This window comes from Alexandromys fortis, unplaced genomic scaffold, assembly GCF_014885135.2.
Source record: "Alexandromys fortis isolate MF-2015 unplaced genomic scaffold, M_Fortis_MF-2015_v1.1 scaffold_144, whole genome shotgun sequence".
Classification (NCBI taxonomy): domain Eukaryota; kingdom Metazoa; phylum Chordata; class Mammalia; order Rodentia; family Cricetidae; genus Alexandromys; species Alexandromys fortis.
Window position 1 is genome coordinate 4,369,513 of NW_026068021.1, and position 18,602 is coordinate 4,388,114.

Sequence of the window (18,602 nt, forward strand, 5' to 3'; positions counted from 1 at the left end):
AGAGAGAGAGAGAGAGAGAGAGAGAGAGAGAGAGAGAGAGAGAGAGAGAGAGAGAGAGAGACAGAGAGAGAGAGAGACAGAGAGAGAGAGAGACAGCCAGAATAGTAAGTCACAGGGATCTTTTTGCTTAGATATGAAAGACAAAAATTGCAAAGGAAAGTATTATTGAATTTGGCTGCAAAAATGAAAATAATAAACCAACCACAGGGTTCTTTATCAATACTCGTTGCAAGTATTTCCTCTGGTTGTGCTTTCTTTGCACTAAATGAGGGAATTTTGGTCAGATAAACACAATTCATTTGGGGTCTGTGGATGTAGCTCAGTTCGTAGAGGGCTTGCCTATTGTGTGTGAGGGCCTGAGTCCCATCTCAGGCACTGCACACAGGACTGGTGACACACCCTTGTGATCCCAGCACTTGGGAAATGGAGGCTGGATGGTCAGGAGTTCAAGGTCATCCTCAGCTATATAGCTAGTTTGAGGCCAACCTGGCCTAATTGAGACTCTGTCTTAAAAGATGGAAAAATGTCTACTTATCATTAATTTTAATCTTTTAAAAACAATGGGCAGGAATATTCAGTTAGTGAATTAATTTTAAAAATACTGATGAAAGAACCCATAGTGGCCGTGAGGTGTAACTCAATGGCAGAGCCCTGGTCTAGCCTGCATGTGGCCTAAGGGACCATCTGAAGTCCTGCTAGAGAAAAAACCATGGTGTGTCTGACTGAAGCAGAGACAGGCATGGCTGCCTTAAATTGAGATTTCTACCAAGCACCTACAGATTATGTCGAGGGCCAGGAGAAATTAGGAAAGGAGGAAGAGGGAGGAGGCTGAGAAGAACAGAGATCTCAGAAAAGGCCGTTTAGGGAAACGTGTAGGAGGCACAGGAAACACAGACATAAAGCGGCCTGGCCAGTTCTTGCTGTGGACTTTATCCTGAGCCATGACAGGGGTTAAGATGAGGAGTGGTTGGCCAGGGAGAGGCAGGTGGGTCTAACCTGGAAGGGGCAACATAATTTATCACTGTACCCTGAGAACTGGCAATGCAATGAATGGAAACTGATTATTATTTGGCTGTTAATTTTATATTTAAATTTGTAAATACTTGCTTTTTATTAAATTTTTGCACAACTATATTCATGCATGTGTGTATGTGGGGGGGGGAGAGCAAGAGCGAACAAAAGAGAGAGAGCCAGAGCTTAACCTTAGTTGTTCCTTCTTCAGATATCATACACCTTGTTTGTAATTCAGGCCATGTGAGCCCCTGTAACCGCAACGCCATGGGAGATGGGGACAAGTGGATCAATGCAGCTTCATAGCCCTTCAGCCTAGCCCAGAACAGTGAGCTCCAGGTTCAGTGAGAGACCCTGCCTCAAGGGAATAAAGTCGGTTTTACTAGAGGAGGATTCCCAGTGCCACACGCTGGTGTTCCCAAGCACAAAAATGGGGTATATGTACACATGCACACACACACTTACACATACACACACTTACACACACACACACACACGTATGCTTATACTATATATACATGCTCTACAAAATTGAGATAGAAGGGAGGCAAACAATAGAGTGAACTCCAGCAGAGGCCATGTGTCTATAGTTGAGAGACTCTTGGAGGTAAAGGGTTCTTTCAGGGTCTGTTAGTCACTAGCATGACTTGGGCAGGAGTCTCCACGTCAGTGGTGGTGCATGGTCGGTACAATCCCCACATGGTGACTCAGCTGGACCTGAGTGCACTCTGTGTGGAAGCTGAAGCTACAGCTGCTACAGAGGAGGTGAAGCGACACGAAGACCTGGTGATGGTGAGAACGTGAGGGTCTATGTGTGAAAGATGGGAGATGCTGGGCAAGGAGGGAGAAGAGGGCACTGAGGGAGGGGATAAAGAAACTGGGGCAGGGAGAGGTGAAGGCTGTGTCTTAGAGACAGGTGAAGTAGGGGGACCCAGAGGAGGAAGGGTATACATGGGGACCAGAGGCACCCTCTGTGGACGGCATGAGTTACGGTGTAAACCCTAGATCTAATGGAGACCCTGACACAGCACCAAGTGGAGGCTGCTTCATTCTGGAGAAGCCAACACACATGGATTTCTGACAATGAGGGTGGGGGTGGGCAGGGAGGTAGTGCAGTTGGGAGAAAGAAGTATGAGAATGGGCATCTGGGAAGAGCTGACCCCTGGGGGTGGGGTGGGATCTAAGGGCACAATAAGAAGCCAGTTCAGAGAGAGCAGCTAAGGCTTGTGCATGGTTATGGAGAACAGGAAGGGCGGAGTTGGCAGAGGTCTGAGCAGGGCATTGAACACATGAGAGGAACCTTCGAAAAGAATCAGAGGCATAAAATCTCTAGTAGCATCTATGGTATAAAGAATCCAGGACCAGCAAGGGCTGACCTTGGCCAAGGACACTCACTAGGGGTGATGCTGAGGTTGGTACCAGGAATCGACTGAAAGAACTCCTCCTTTAGTTTTCTTGCTTTCAGATGAACTCGGCAGAAATACACTGCCTGGTCCTTCTCCTTCAAGTCCAGGATTCTGAGGGCTCCGGATGTCTGAGGCTGTGTCCAGTTCAGGATGAGCCGATTCTTGAAATGCTCATGGATGAAACCCGAGGAAGAGTTGTAGATAAATTCCCCATGGAACTGCTTCCATCTCCAGAGAATCGTCATCTGCAGATCCTTTGGTGATTTCCAGGAATAGTAGAAGGAGAAGGGGATCTCAATGGAGCTGCCTTGGACACCAGAGAGGTGTGCTGTTTGCTTGACTCCAAAATCATTTACTCTCTTGGATCCAGCTGAATTCCCTGGGAAAATGGGAGAGATTATGAAGTCTACAGGGATTGGAAAGCACAGCCCGGAGCTTACTGGGTCTTCATCCACAGGCAGGTATGGGACACAGGGCAGGACTATCCCCAGGTTCCACTTCCCATGTAACAAGACAGACTAGGAAAGGTTGTTGGGTTGGACCCACTCAGAGGGATAAGCTCTCTCTTGGGGGTACAGAGACAGACTTGCTCCTCTAGCGGTCAGCTGTCCACATGACAGCCCACTCTTCCCAACCCACCTGACCCCTCCTGTGGTTAAGACAGAGTCCATGATAGCAAGGTCCCCACCACTTACCAGGTGGTAGACATGTCGCTGGCAGCAGCAGAAGCAGGGTCCAAGCCATGGTCCAATTACCTCTCCAAAATGAGACCAGTGGAGCCATCAGGCAGGGGAACAGACCCTGTGGAAAGACCCTGGGTTGCTCAGGTGTCAGGAGAGAATAAGGGTAAAGGGATCCACATCCTCCGGGCCTACCCATGTGGAGGACAGTGTGGGTAGGACCTCCCCATATCCAACCCCTTGTGGCCAGCAACTTCCTTTATCATTCTGGCTTCCTCCCCACATGTTGCAAGAGATCCTCCCTTGTGGTCATTGACAGGATGGCCATGCCCTTGAGCTCAGCCCCCATTTTTTTCTGGAAAATACTGCCTTGACATCTGCATGCCGGGCTCTCCTCTCTTCCACCCTGACCTCCTGTCTCATGCAGTCTTTCCCATTCCCTATGCAGCCTGCAATCACTGTTTCCTCAGCTTCTGATTTCCTCCACTCCTGCCCTCCCCTCAGTCTGTTTCACCCTATGTCTCCTCATGTTGGTTCTCTCTCTTTCTCTCTCTCTCTCTCTCTCTCTCTCTCTCTCTCTGTCTCTGTCTGTCTCCCCCCTCTCTCTTTCTCTCTCTCTCTCCCCCCTCTCATAATCGCAGTTAAGAGAATGATCGTTTTCTGCTCACCAGACACAACGAGGAAGGAGATGATTAGGAAACACATTCAGTCCCAGCCCTAGCTTGGTGCCCCCACCGTCGTCTGCTCTTTGCACTCTTGCTGCCTGTCAGGGACTCCTCACAGCGCCCCTGGAATCCTAAGGCCCAGTGGACACTTCCGCCCTGGCGCTTGCTGCTGCAGAGTCTGTAACTTCTCTGTGCTTCCAGGTAAGCTATAGATTCGTCTCTCTCACCTCGACACTGACTCCAGAGCTCCTCCAGCTTCTGAAGGAGTCTTCCTGCCTCCCTCCACCCTTAACACTCACTCAGAAGAGGAAACTAAGGGTCAGAGAAGCCTGGCACATGTCACATGACTGGCACAATGGTAGGCTATTGGACTTCAGTCCAGCTGAGTTCTCCTAGTCTCACTCTCCACACTGACTTCCAGCTGCCTGCTCGGTGCAGCCTCTGAACTCCCCTCAAAGGCTACAGATCTGCTGCTGGGCTCCAGGGAGGATGTTCCCACAGAACACTTCAGTGATTCCTTCTAGCTGTGGCTGTTCTAGAACCTTCTTTGAATGCAGTGGGCAAAAAGGGTTCAGAGCAGCAATGTGTCAGTCATGACATATCGCCTGGGACATCTCTGAGAGTGGACACAGCTGGTCCGTGAATAGTCGAGTTTGAGATGTGGGGGCAGTGGCTGTGGTGGTCACAGGGCTGGTTCTGTGGAGGTCATCCCACCCTTCCCCATGACAAGGTGCCACCAGTTCCCTGAAGGGCAGGAAGATGTGATTGTACCAGAAGAAATGGCATTATACTCTCTGAATGACATGTGCAGAGGCGACTTCCCATTTCCTTAGATTTCCTGGCATTGACTGCCTTCCCCATGCTCCCCTGCAGGTGGCTATGCAGCCGCCTCTGTCATGTCTGCTTTCTCTGCCTTCCTCACCCCTTGCTAAGTCTCTAAAGGAAGGATTGGGCCTAATGAGCTTGCCATGCTCCAGCTGCTGGTCTCCAGCATTTTTACACAACAGACTCTGGTTGGTCCCAGGATCCCAGCTGTCCCTTGTGCTCAGCATCACTGCTGCCACCTGCTGGCCCCTCAATCCCAAATCATGAGCTCTGTTCTAATTTTAGTTGTATCCCATAGGGACCCTCTTGTGGGACGATTTCTGTCCAGCAGGCTGTAATCAGTCTCCTACAGCGACAACTGCATTTCCCCCAATAGCAGTGACTGGGCTCTGAAGCCATGAGTCTTTCACAGGGAAGGGGCACTTTCTGTGAAAGAGCAGCTGGGGGCTGTCCAGTGCACACATAGGGCTTTTACATACATGTGACCATGGGGAGGAGTGTCAGACTGCAGTGTTAGAACCTGGCTGCTGCTCAGGTTGTAGCACAAATGTGCCCTGCTCCCACAGAATAAAAAAGTGTAATTTTAAAAGCTAAAACATAAAGTGGGATAGGCATGATGGTGCATGCCTTTAATTCCAGCTTTGGGGAAGCAGAGAGGCAGACACGTGTGGAACTCAGTGAGTTTGAGGCTGTCCTGGTCTATATATAAAGTTACAGGCCAGCAATGGCTCTGTAGATTTTGTCTCGTAAAAACCAAACCAAACAAACAAAGAAACAAATCCAAGGTGGAATGTGTTCTGAATAGAAACGCCTGAGTTTGTCCGCTGGCCTCCACATAGAGGAGCTCACACATGCACACATGTGCAGCTTAATACAGACACAGACACGTCATGCAGGGAGACACCCATAGCTGATGGGCCCCACATGTCTGCCCAGTCCTGATCCTGAGTAAACACGGTCTCTTGAGGCCAGCCTCTGTGACTCTCAGACTCCAGTTCCTGATTGTGTCCCTAGCATTCAGACCCTGATTTTATACCCAGCTGTGTTTTCCCATGACAGTGATGGCAGAGAATAGACTCAACCCTTCCGACTTCTGCTGGAACCATCCAATTCCAGAAACTTCCCTCAAATAACACAGTGAAGTGCAGATGGGCCCTGCCCCAGCATACAACTCATAGATGAAAACTGTCCATCTGTCCTCCCATCTGTCATACCATCCACTCTCCCATTCCTTGAGTTTTTATCCCCACTGGCATCTAAGAGCACCCAGAAGAAACCCAGAGTGGCTGCCCAGATTGGGTGCCGAGAGAGTTGAGGGGATCCTAGAGAGAGGGTGGAGGATGACGACCTGTGGTGCAGACAGGACACTCAGGCTGACCTAGGACATCACAGTAGCACATTTGCTCCGCCCTCATCTGAATCCTCTTTTCTCCCCTTGATGGCATCAACATCTGTTATGTGCTCTCCAACCTCAGTGTGAGGACCTCCCTGCACCCCTGTATAAGGGAGCCTCAAGAAGAGACTCTATACCATTTACTATAAGTCTAGTGAGCAGCTGGGTGACATTATCAGCCACCTATTCCTCTGGATGAAGTCTCCCAGATTCTGCAGATAGCCAAGGCAGAGGGAGGAACACACATGTCATTGGGTTGAGGTCACAGAAACTGAGAAACTCTCAATTTCCTCTTCAACTTTCTATATTGCTTAAGCCAACTATTAATAGTCAAAATTTTATTTTAGTGAATCTAAAGAAAAACCGTCTAGCCTGGCTAGACCCCATGTCTGCTGCCATCCCTACAGTCATGCTCCCTGCACCCTGAGGGAATTTTATATAAATGATGTTGAGAATACTGGTTCTGTGTAAGCATTTGCTGTGGGCCCCTTTATTGTTCCTCCTTTTTAAACAATGGAAACTGACATGGCAATTCACGTGACCATTGGAGTAACATGCATGAGGCCCCTTCTCTGTGCCCAGCTGCCTGGAGGGAGGTGATAGTGAATAAACTGTACTGTAGATGATTGGGCAGACGGTCACCATGGCAGTCTGCCTGTGTGAACACCTCAGGGATGCTCAGAGGGACACTACACCAGTTTTCAAAATTACTAAAGTGAACTATTAATAGTCACAAAATTTATTTCAGTGAATCTAACGAAAAACTGTTTCTTTAGATTCTCTTGTCTTCAAGTTCACAAGGTCATTGCTGCTGAGTTCAGCCTCAGAGGCTTGGATCCAGTTACACCACAGCAGACATCTCACAGCTGTCCCAGGAGACTAGTCATGAGAAGCCTTGGTGACTTCTCCAACACCCATCCATCTGCAGCTAGTCCCATGGGGATGGGACAGTTTTCCAGTGACTCAGCAAAGGCCCCTGATTGATACACATTTGAGACTTGTCACTGATGGAATCAGAGCTGCATCTATGCAAGACTGTGATTGGTGGATCTGAATCATGCATGCCTGTCTTAGGGTTTCTATTGTTGTCAAGAGACATCATGAGCATGGCAACTCTTATAAAGGAAATAATTAATTTGGGGTGGCTTCCAGTTTTAGAGGATTAGTTCATTATCTTCATGGTGGGCATGGTAGCGTGAAGGCAGACATGGTGCTGGATAAGGAGCAGAGACTTATCCATATGAATCAACAGGGAGCAGGAAGTGAACTGCATCTACTCTGAGCATATACTGAGCATAGGTGACCTGAGAGCCCACCTCCACAATGACACACTTCCTCCAACAAGACCACACCTACTCCAACAAAGCTATGCCTCCTAATAGTGCCACTCCCTATGGGCATATGGGGGCCAACTACAGCCACACTGCCAAATGCCCATGCACCTCTTCTCCCTGTGAAAGCAGCCTGGATTTCATACTTATTGGTCAGTGTGGATGCTGTCCTTATGTCCCAGCATGCTCTTTGGTAGAAGCTGACACACTGACTATCAAACGTTAAGACATACTGGACTTGGAAGGAAGTCTTGTCCTAGGGGAGACCCCAAAGGTCAGAATATCAACATGGCAGGAAATAAGGAAAGAGAGTGGATGTAGATGGGCCTGTGAGGAAAGGAAGCCCATTCTGTGACCCAAGCAAGCCATGGTCTGTCACCTGAGGAGGAGCCTGGAGAGGCCAGGGCCTGTGGCTGAGATGTCAGTATCCAGGGAGAATGGAGAGAGGAACAGGGTTCTCATGCAGTGGTTCTCAGTGTGGACCATGGTCTTTGCCTCTCAGTGTCCCAGCTCATGGACACAATCTGCTACTCTCTAAGGTCTCACATGGGGTGTTGAGACAGGATAGGCATTGCTGGGAGGAAGATATTTATTAAAAATGTTATTAACTCCACAGACAGATAGGTAATAGCAGAGTTTGGATCTCAGGACCAGAGAGAGACAAATTGACAGGGTTCTGAGGAAAGGAATTCCAGTGCACATTGCAGAAATCGGGTTCTCTTCTTGTACCTGTCCATGGACGGATGTTTCACAGCACAGGGTACAGCCCTGCTCTCTGATTTCCAGGCTTTGGTGAAGGAAGGGGTTGAAGATGCAGGATGTGTGGCCACCAAGCCTTAATTCGAATGAAATTCACCACCCTGGTGAGCGATGCTGGCCCCTGGAGTTCCATTAGTTGGGGATTAACAGTGCTGTGCCTAAGAAGGAGAGGGCAGTTTTCTGTAGTCAGTTTTCTATTTACCTCATTTAGGTCCCCCAAATGAACGCAGGTCATTGGTCTTGGCTGCAGACACCTTCTCCCACGGAGCTATCTCTCTGCTCCCCACTTTTCTTTTGTCCATTAATACGTAATTTTCAAACCCTTCATTTAAAGTAAACTTAGAAAATGCCATGACCATAATTTATCCCCTTGAAGAATCCACATTATTTTTTATGACATGGTTTCTCATTGACCTGGAACTCTAGACTAGCTGGACGGACAGCTCCACGCTTCTGTCTGTCTCTCATAACAAACTTCCTCAAGCAGCCCCTCACATGCTCCTTGGGATGACAGCTGCTCACCTGATTGGGGTTTCAGCTTTAGTCTGCTGGCCTGTAGGAGAAGAACCAGTGTCAATGTGGCAGCCATGCTGATCCGCTGTCTGCCTCTCAGCTGTTCTTTGTTCAACATTAGGGGCAGAGGACAGCAAACAGCTCTGTAGCATCCAATCAGGGAAAGGAATGAGAGTCCCCAGGACATGAAGACAGTCCTCAGTCCTGCACAGCACAGCCAATCAGAGGACAGCTCTCCTGTCCACTGCCCCTTGTCCATGTCCTTCTCTTTTTGCTTCCTTCCCCTTCTTGAACTCATGTCCCTTACCTGCTCTCTCTGCTCGGCACTCATCACGCCTCCCTTTTGTCTCCCTGGATCCTGGCTCCCTGGCTTTCCCTGTGAGTGAAGGCTGTTGCACCCTGAAGATTCAGTCTCGGGGTTCGAATCCGAGTAAGACTTCTGCTGCCTCCCAGACTGCTGCTCTCCACCTCTCAGCTGCTCTTCTTATCCACTTCCGGGGTGAGCCCTTTCGAAAATTAGGGCCTGCATGTTCAAGTGTGTGTTTCTGGGCTTTATATTACATTCCACTATCTACTCATCTCTGCTCCTGTCCTGTAGTCTTCTTACCATGGATTTAAGTCTGCTCTGAATCCAGTCCACACTTTACTTTTGTTTAATGTGTGTTCAAGATCTTGTGGAAGCCAGGTTGACCTTGAACTTTCTATGTAACTTCATAACAGCTTGAACTCTTAATTCTGCCCCCATGTACTTCTCAATGCTGGGATTAAGGTGTTTCCTACCGTGTTCCCATGTTTGTTTCTTAGAATCCTTTTGATTTCAGAAGAAAAATCATTTGTTTTTCCAGAAAAGCCATTGGGATTTGAATAGAGACTACATTGACTTTTTCTACATTGTAAAGAGTTATTGTATAAAATTTTCTATTATTCAAATGTCCTTACATATTTCAGTATTTTTCTACTTTTCATAATTTCATTTCTGTCAGTACATATATATATATGTGTGTGTGTGTGTGTGTGTGTACATTTGCATGTATGCACCTTGGGTATCATCCTGCAGGAGCTGTCCACTGTAGTTTTGGGGACAGGTCTGCTCTTGATTGGGGTTCACTGATTGGTCAAGCCTGGTAACATAGTGAGCCTCATGGATCCTACTGCACCTTCCTGTCCAGTGTCTGCTGACGTAGCCAACTTTATCTGTGAACCCTAGGGATGGTACCCATTTTTTTGTGTTTATGGGCAAACACTTCACCAACTGATCTGTCTCCTGGCTCCTCTGCCATTTTTCTCAGCAGTGTGAAGTTTTTAGGGTACAAATCTTTCACCTCTCTTAGTGTAGGTTCTCTCAGACATGTTCTTTTCACCTGTGGGGTTATTGCACACCATGTCCTCCTTTTTGTATAGATACCATATTCCCAACTCAAACATATCTCTCTCTTCACGGTCTCACTTCCTGTGAGATGCTGTCCCTGAATGCTGCTGTCCCTCAGACCTTGCTTAGCAGCCACAGCTCTTTCCAAATGAGCAGTTAGACCCTGGGGCTCCTGCATGCCCCTTGAATTCCTTAGGAGCAGACTATGTTTATCTGCACTTGATCCTCTAATTTCTAGCTGGGACTCTAAGGAATTAGGAGCAGATTCGGTCCTGGTTGAGTTCAATTCCTCTCTGTCCTCGTGTTCTCTCGACCCTGTCCCACATGTTTCTTGTGATGGCTGTTCTTGTCAACTGGACTGAATCGGGAATGAACTATAATCCAGTAATGAAGGGTCATACTTGTGATCTGGATCTTGAGGGAGGAAGACAACATGTCTTTGATCTAGACCATGATTCTGGAAGGCACCTTTCATCTGGGCCACACCTTCTGCTGGGAGCCGGTGCAAGGACAAGGGAAGCAGGAAGGGTGTCCTTCTTCTGCCAGCCCTCACCTCCATCATCACATATATTTCCATAGTCAAGATCCCAGCAGAGCAGCTGAGACACCAGCCTCGTGGGACTGAGAAGATACTGGGTCCTTGGTCTTTCCATTCTCAGTTAGTCATTGTTGTATGGCAGCCATAAATCACTTCAATAAATTCCCATATATCCATTATATATTCAAAAATATATTTCACTATATATTTATATGTATAATCATTTCATAAATTCTGTGACCCTTGAGAACCCTAATACATTTACCAATCTCCATGTCCCACAACTGAGAAAACTCAGAGGTAAGCCTGTCCTGGACCACTCACCTTTTCTTCCACCAGAGGAAGATCAGCATCACATAGATGGGGGTTATGAGCACAGCCGTGGCCACCACCACCCCAATAATGGCTCCTAGTTTCACAAGTGAAGGATTCCTCTGTCCCTCTGTGTCCTCCAGTCCAGCCGTGGTGACTGAAGAGGTGATGATGGAGGGGCTCTTCGTGGTGATTCTGGCTGCTGGGAAGAGATGAGGAGTGAGCAGATCCTCTCTGGATGAGGAGAGATGGGGTGTCACACCTGTCCCCTCTGTGGGAGGTGGGATGGGGAGCAGCTGTTAGAAGTTCATAGAGGGGAACACATGCTGAAGACTGAGATTCCAGGAGAGCAAGCTCAGTGCACACCATCCACCTGTCCTTATGCGGTGTGTTATCAGAGTTACATTTAGTTCCAGATAATTAAGTCATAGAAATATAGTTGTTTTGGTCATAAATATATGGAACAAGCAGATGTCTCAGTCTGTATTGTGTTTGCTCTGAGGAACTTAGAAACACCAAGTTTGATACCTAGTATCCAATGAAGATCATGGTGAACTGTGCATGACCTTTAATCTTAGTTGTAAAGGAAGAGGCAGCCAGATCTCTTAGAGTTAAAGCCAGCCTGTCTATATATATTTAATTCCACACCAAACACAGATGAGCGAGTTGTTTACCAGTAAAATGTGGCAGAAACAGGCATGTCCCTGGGGCTCACTGGCTAGCCAGCCTAGTCTTTTTGGCAAACTTGAAGCTAGTGAGAGACCTTGTCTCAGAAAATAAGGGAACGGCTCCTGAATGTTTCCTCTAGCCTCTGAATGTATATGAAGAATTATCAATGCTCGGGGAGCAGAAGCCAGGAGCAAATGCAGTCCCAGAAGCCAACCCAGTATTGGACACTGGCAGATGAGTATTGAGCCAGTGACCCAACTCAGAGTTTGTGATTTCCATCAGAACTGGAGTGGGACAGAACAAGAGTGGGACAGAACCAGCTACCTAGGACAGAGAGCAAATAGCTCCACTAGGAGCAGAAGCCATAAGCAAATCCATTCCCAGGAGCCAACCCAGTCCCGAGACACTGGCAAATCAGGATTGAGCCAGCAACCAGATCCAGAGTCAGCAATCTACCAGAACAGGTTCAACTCCAAGCTAGGGACTTCTGGAGGAGGGGGTCCAGACCAGGATTTACAGAAACAGAGCAAAGCAGGCAACCTAGGCCAAAGTAGGCCCGAGATAGTAAACTGCAAGGGAACAGAGCAAAACACAGGAGCGCTGAGCTACGTCCAGGAACATTGAGTAACCAACAAGGTAACTAGAACTGTGACACTGACTGTACCACAAGGAACAACTGTCTGAGCTTTGGATTCACTGATACCTAGAAGATTATTCAACAGAATCTTAGATAGCCTCAGCCACACCTATTAGAGGAAAAAATGAATAGAAAAGTAAGATTACATGTTACACCCCAAAGAGGAACACAATACCAGTGAAACCTAAAGACCCCTCAACAGCAAGACCTGAACAACCAAAAATGGATGAACCAGAATAAGATGACCTAGAAATTATCCTGAAGAGAATGTTTGAAATTTTTAGAGAGTAAATAAGAAATTCCCTTAAAGAAATTGAGGAAAAGACGAACAAAAAATTGGAAGATACCAGCAAATCACTTAAAGAAACCCCCCAAAATAAATGAAACATATAAAAGAAACAATTCAGGACTTGAAAACTGAAATAGAAACAATAAAGAAAACACAAACTGAAGGAATTATAGAACCAAGAATTATGAGAAAAGTATCAGAAACCACAAATGCAAGCATGAACAGCAGAATACAAGAGATGGAAGAGAGGATCTCAAGTGCTGAAGATGCAATAGAGGAAATAGACTCATCAATTAAAGAAAGAATTCAATCTAACAAAAGCTTAACCCAAAATATCTAGGAAATATAGATACCATTAAAAAGCCAAATCTTAGAATACTAGGTATAGAAGAAGGAGAAGAAATTCAACTCAAAGGCACAGAAATTTATTTAACAAAATCATAGATGAAAACTCTCCCTACCTAAAGAAAGATATGCCTATGAAGATACAAGAAGCTTATATAAAACCAGATAGATTGGATCCAAAAATAAAGTCCTCTGGCCACATAATAATCAAAACACTAAACATACAGAGTAAAGAAGAATATTAAGTGCTGCAAAGGAAAAAGGCCAGTAACATATAAAGGTAGACCTATGAGAATTACACCTGATTTCTCATTGGAGATGATGAAAGCCAGAAGGTCGTGGTCGAGCACTATGCAGACATTAAGAGACCACAGATGCCAGCACAGATTACTATACCCAGCAAAACTGTCAATAACCATAAAATGAGAAACCAAGATATTTCATGACAAATCTAGATTTCACCAATACCTAGCCACAAATCCAGCCCTACACAAAATACTAGAAGGAAACTCCAAACCAAGGAAGATGGCTACACCAACAAAAACACAGACAATTGATGATCTCATTACAGTAAATTCTAAAAAAGAAAAATGCACAAATTAACATCACCAACGATGAAAACTAAATTAGCAGGAGATAGCAACCACTGGTCATTAATATCACTTAATGTAAATAAATCCAACTCACCCACCCCAAATCTGATTCCCAGATGCAGGGTCTGTTTTTCTCCGCTCATCTTACCTTCTGTGGCAGTGAGGGTGTTTTTGGAGTGTGCAGAAGTTGCAGTGTTGAGGCTTGGAGAGGTGGTCCTGGGGGCTGGGAATAGATGAAGGAAGTCAGCATGAACTTCCCCAGTAGGAGTGAAGATTCTAGAGATGCCTCTGCAGCACTCTTTGCTGTCAGACACTGAAGCAAGGGACTCCAAGGAACTGGAGACACCCAAGGAGTCTCAAGCTGGGAGAAGGAAAAGGCAAAGCTTGGAGCCAGCCAGTAAAGAACTGATCTCCCAGAAAGAGAGTTCACACAGTTCTGACAACTCCTCAGATCAACTTGCAGGAGAGACTGGAGACAGAGGATGATAGCTCACTCTGGGCGGAGCCTCACCAGAACTGGGACTGCTTAGCTGTGCTTATGTCTTGTCTTCTATTTAGGCCTAAACCTCAGGTCAGGATGTGTCAAATCACAAATATGGAGTTGGGGGTTGTCACTGGACCTCCTTGTTTCTCCTCCAATCTGGTCAAGCTGAGCGCTGGAAGCTGTGACATCATAGAGTAATTGCCCAGTCATCTTCTCAGGAGAGACTTATCAGAACCAAGGGGTCCGCTAAGGGCTAAACCAAAGGCAAGGCTTTTGCGTTCTTGCTTTGTGAATAAAGTGGCTGTCCTTTGCTGTAGATGTTTCACTGTAGGTGGCTTCCCTTCTGTTACATATTTGGGAGTTAATTCCCTAGTTCAGAACAGTTTCCTACTGCCAGGCCTTGTTGCTCTCTCCTAGTTAATCACAGAGATTTGCCTTCCTGTAATTATATTTATCAGCAGGCATTTGATCAGGGCATTTGGTCCAGGCATAGAGCATTACCTGCCCAAGCTGTTACTCTGGTTTTACCCCACATAAAAGATTCTTAACTCCTATGCTCACCTTCACCTGGGTTCACTGATGACTTTAGTTCAGGACTCTCAAGGGCAGCAGGAGAAATAATTAACTGTATCCTAGAGAAAGACCCACAACACCAGGATCAGAACCACTGATAACAACATAGTCCAGGAGTGCTGATTTAGAGGCCTGGTTTTCTTTTCGGTTTAGAGCAGTGAGTCTAACTCCAGACCGAGATCATAGAAACTGCAGCCTCTGGTGTGTTGCTATCTGATCAAGAGCCATCAGCTTCTTCCTGACTGTTTATGTAGGTTACCTGGAAGCCTCTATGTCCGCTGGGAGAAAAAAAGTGGCGTGCTGATTTAAACAATCTGTGCCCTGCTCATAAATTTACTGAAATAAACATTTTATCTCTTTTATCTACCTCCTAAAAATGTAGAGTAGCTCAGTAACCTTCCCCTCTAGTATCCTCTGATAACTTAGTTCCTTTCTTAACTACCTTTCTCCATTAAGGACTTCATAGATGTCTCTCTCTCTCTCTCTCTCTCTCTCTCTCTCTCTCTCTCTCTCTCTCTCTGTGTGTGTGAAAACCCTTGTCTGAATTTTTATGGGGCAAAAGACTTCTGTTCCTGGAACCTACTAAGGCTGGGGAATTGCTGGTTTTAAGGATATATGTGACTGAGAACATTTATAATGGGTAGAACTGAGAACAATGTAGAACAAGGACTGAGGGAGAACAAGAGGAACAATGAGAAATGATGGATTGAAGAGAGAATAAAGAATCGTGGATAAATGAAAGCTGTTGGGAATAAACTTTCCCCTCAGATCTTTCCCTCAGATGTTTAGCCCCCCTTTACCTCATTCTGACATTTTTAAATGAACCCTGAATGGGGAAGTCTTAAAGGCAAGAACTTTAAGGCTTCCTAAGCTGAGAATGCCTCTTTCCTCTGTTTTTCACTGTGACCTGCCTTTCTAATTGTCCTGTCGAGGACAGGGGGCCAAGCCTGGCTTGTTAGAGCTGCCAGGGCCCAGGCTCAGGCTCTACACTCAAGTAACAAGTGGGTTCTTCTTCAATGAAGGAATGGACAGACAGACATGGGTATCCTGTCTCCTTTAGAGATGTGGGATGGGGAGCAGCTCTTAGAAGTTCACACAGGAAGAAGGGAACAGATGCTGAGGCTGAGATCGGGTGAGCAATGACAACTCTACTTCCTGGTAGGAATGTTCTCATATGCTCATTGTCATCTGTTACAAAGAGCAATCTCTAAGTCACACAGATCTAAACAGTCATTTTCTAGTAACAGTCCTTGGTAGAACAGAAGTAGCCTGCCAGGGTGGACAAGACTGCTCCTTAGATGTGAGCTATTGAACAAATTCTCAGTGCCAGGCATGGCTTGCCTCCCTATGCGTTATCGGTGAGCGAGGTTCAGAGCCCCCAATCCCACACAGACTATTGGCATTGCTCTTGGTTGCCCACCACAGCTACATGGTAAGAACCTATTGCAGAAGACGCTGCTCACTTTTTATGTAGATTTTAAAATACAATGTAAATGCATGAATTATATAAATAAGCAAATGCTACTAAAAATCTTTTGCCATTTTTATGTATGTATATAGTATGTGTGTGCGTGTACACACACTCACCTACTCACATGCATGCACATGATTGCACACACACACATGGAGGATAGACATGTGCACCTGAACATGCATGTGGGGACAGAAGAGGCTTCTGTGTCCTCTTACAACATTCTCCATCTCTTCCTCAGCGACAGCATCTCTCCGTGAAATGGGGGCTCAAGTATCAGCTAGACTGAAAAATAACAAACTCAGCAATCCTCCTGCCTCTACCCCCTTGGTGTCACAGCATATGCAGGGACACCCAGCTTCCTTTGTGGGTGATGGAATTTGAATTTTGGTCCTCACAATCACAAAGCCACTGTCCTTAACCATCCTTAACATTTATTTAAAGATGGAGTCCACGTCACCCAGACTGGCCTTGAACTTGCTGTGTAGCTAATGACCTTAGACTCCTGATATCTTCGCCTCAACCTTCCACTGGGATCACAGGTTTGCACCACCCCACTTAAAAAATCACTTTAAAACTGACTGTGGTGGAGCAAACCTTAAACCCTGGCATTCGAGAGGCAGAGATGGGCAGATCTCTGTGAGTTCAAGGCCCATCTAGTCCTCATAGCAAGTTCTCAGCCAGCTATGGCTACATAGTAAGACCCTGCCTCGGATATAAATGTATGTAATGTATGATATATCATTTGAACTCAGCAACATGCGGTCCAGTGGTTTACACCGCATCCATTTTGCAGAGCAGCCACCACCACTATTTATTCCCAGATATTTTATATAACGAATTTCCTTTGTTCTAAATTTGACAGGGAGTGTAGGCAAATGTGTGTGTATACATATCTGTGTGTGTATCTTTGCACATATATCTATAAATATATATTACCTTTTTTCCCAGAATGTCCCAAAACAACAAAACATAAAACAAGTTATTGGAAGTACAGTGGTTGAGTAATGACTGAGAGGGAAGGAGCCTCATCAGCCACTGTCATGGATAAGGTTAGAATCACTAAGGAAGTGCAGTCCCGAGAGGAGAAAAGGCAGGTCAGCAACTGCGGAGATGGCTCAGTGCAGAAAGCACTTGCCCTGTGCTCTGGTTAGTTATTGTGTCAATTTGACAAAGCTGTAGTTATCTGGCAAGGGGACTTCAGCTGAGAAAATGCCTCCATCAGATTGCCCATAGGCAAGTCTGTAGGACATTTTCTTGCTCTGATTGATGTGGGCGGGCACAGCTCACTGTGGGTGGTGCCATGTTTGGGGTGGTGGTCCTGGATGCTTTAATCAAAGCAGGCTGATCAAGTCCAGAAAGCAAACCAGTAAGCAGCCCTCCTCCATGGCTTCCGCATCAGTTCCTCTTCCCGGTTCCTGCCTGGGATTCCTGCCCAGCCTTCTCCTGATGATGGAATGTGATAGGAGTGTGGAAGCCACAATGAACCTTTTCCTCCCCAGTGCTTTGATCATGGTGTTTAACACAGCGATAGAAACTCCAACTAGGACACCTCTGAAGCACAAAGACCTGAGTTGCATCCCCAGGGACCTGTGCCTGCCTCCATGTAATCCCAGCACTGCAGAGGGAAGACGGGATCTGGGGCTCACTGCCAGCTGGCCTAGCCCACTTGGTGAGTTCCAGGCTAGAGAAAGGCACCCCTCCATAAAATAGGAGGGAAGAAAGAGAAAAGAAAGAGAGAAGAAAGAAAGAAAGAATTGAAAGGCATAATATGCCCAGGGAAAGGTTTCCGAGGTTGTTACCTGGCCTCCACATGTATGTCCACACAGACACATGCATGTAAATATGTAACCACACTGACATGCACATACACATAAATGAAAAAATTCATAAAAATAAAGAATCAGACTTACAATTATAAAACACCTGCTGTGACTTTTGTTCCCATCAGAACCCACATAAAAATCCAGATGTGGTGAGCATCTGCAACTGTAGCCCTGCTTTGGGGAGACAGGACCAGAGAAGGGAGATTCACAGAGAGGCTGTCTGGGCAGCCATCTTGCACTCCATGGTGAGGAAACACAAGAGGGAGAGACCCTGCGTCAAAGCACATTGGAAGGAGAGAGCCAACTCCCAAAAGTCCTCTGACTCTGCCACTGAGACACCCACATGCCTGTGCACATAAACAGAAAATACAAGTAATAATGAAGACACAGTGGAACAGGATGGGATAGACAGGCCAGAAACACATGCTGTTCTACAAGAGAATCTAAAAATCAGATCTGGGTTTGTACAAGGTCCTCTGAGTATATGTTATGACTGCTAGTTTGGAGTTTTTTGGAACTCCTAATAGCGGAAGTGGGTGTGTCTCTGACTCTTTTACTTGCTCTTGGGATTCTTTTCCTTCTATTGGGTTGCCTTGTCCAGCCTATCACGATAGGAGGTCTTTTGCCTCATCTTGTTGTATCTTGTATTGCCCTGTTCGGCTGTTGTCTCTTGGAGGTCTGGTCTTTTCTGAAGATGAAACAGAAGTTGTGGATCTGGGGGAGAGGGAATATGGAAGGTGTGAGGGATGGAAGAAGAGAAGGGAGGAAAAACTGTGGTTGAGAGGTATTGCATGAGAGAAGAATCAATTTTCATTCATTCAGAGAGAGAGAGAGAGAGAGAGAGAGAGAGAGAGAGAGAGAGAGAGAGAGAGAGAGAGAGAGAGAGAGAGAGAGAGAGAGAGAGAGAGAGAGA

The 18,602-nt window shown here is 46.3% G+C and overlaps 2 protein-coding genes across 3 annotated transcripts in view; both read right to left on the minus strand.

Annotated features, from left to right (window-relative positions):
• The window catches only part of LOC126514356 (paired immunoglobulin-like type 2 receptor alpha), a 15,501-nt gene extending 12,195 nt beyond the window's left edge, over positions 1-3,306 (minus strand). For both annotated transcript variants that reach the window (XM_050163224.1, XM_050163223.1), the window contains exons 1-2: positions 3,113-3,306; positions 2,407-2,796 (exon numbers count right to left, since the gene is read on the minus strand). In XM_050163224.1, the coding sequence (XP_050019181.1) occupies positions 2,407-2,796; positions 3,113-3,296 (574 nt within the window). In that variant the 5' untranslated portion in view covers positions 3,297-3,306. The remainder of the gene's footprint in view (positions 1-2,406; positions 2,797-3,112) is intronic.
• A 4,572-nt stretch (positions 3,307-7,878) lies between these two features.
• LOC126514358 (paired immunoglobulin-like type 2 receptor beta) overlaps positions 7,879-18,602 on the minus strand; it is a 17,507-nt gene continuing 6,783 nt past the window's right edge. The window contains exons 3-6 of the mRNA XM_050163226.1: positions 13,484-13,558; positions 10,815-11,004; positions 8,593-8,623; positions 7,879-8,228 (exon numbers count right to left, since the gene is read on the minus strand). Of these exons, the coding sequence (XP_050019183.1) occupies positions 8,611-8,623; positions 10,815-11,004; positions 13,484-13,558 (278 nt within the window). The 3' untranslated portion in view covers positions 7,879-8,228; positions 8,593-8,610. The remainder of the gene's footprint in view (positions 8,229-8,592; positions 8,624-10,814; positions 11,005-13,483; positions 13,559-18,602) is intronic.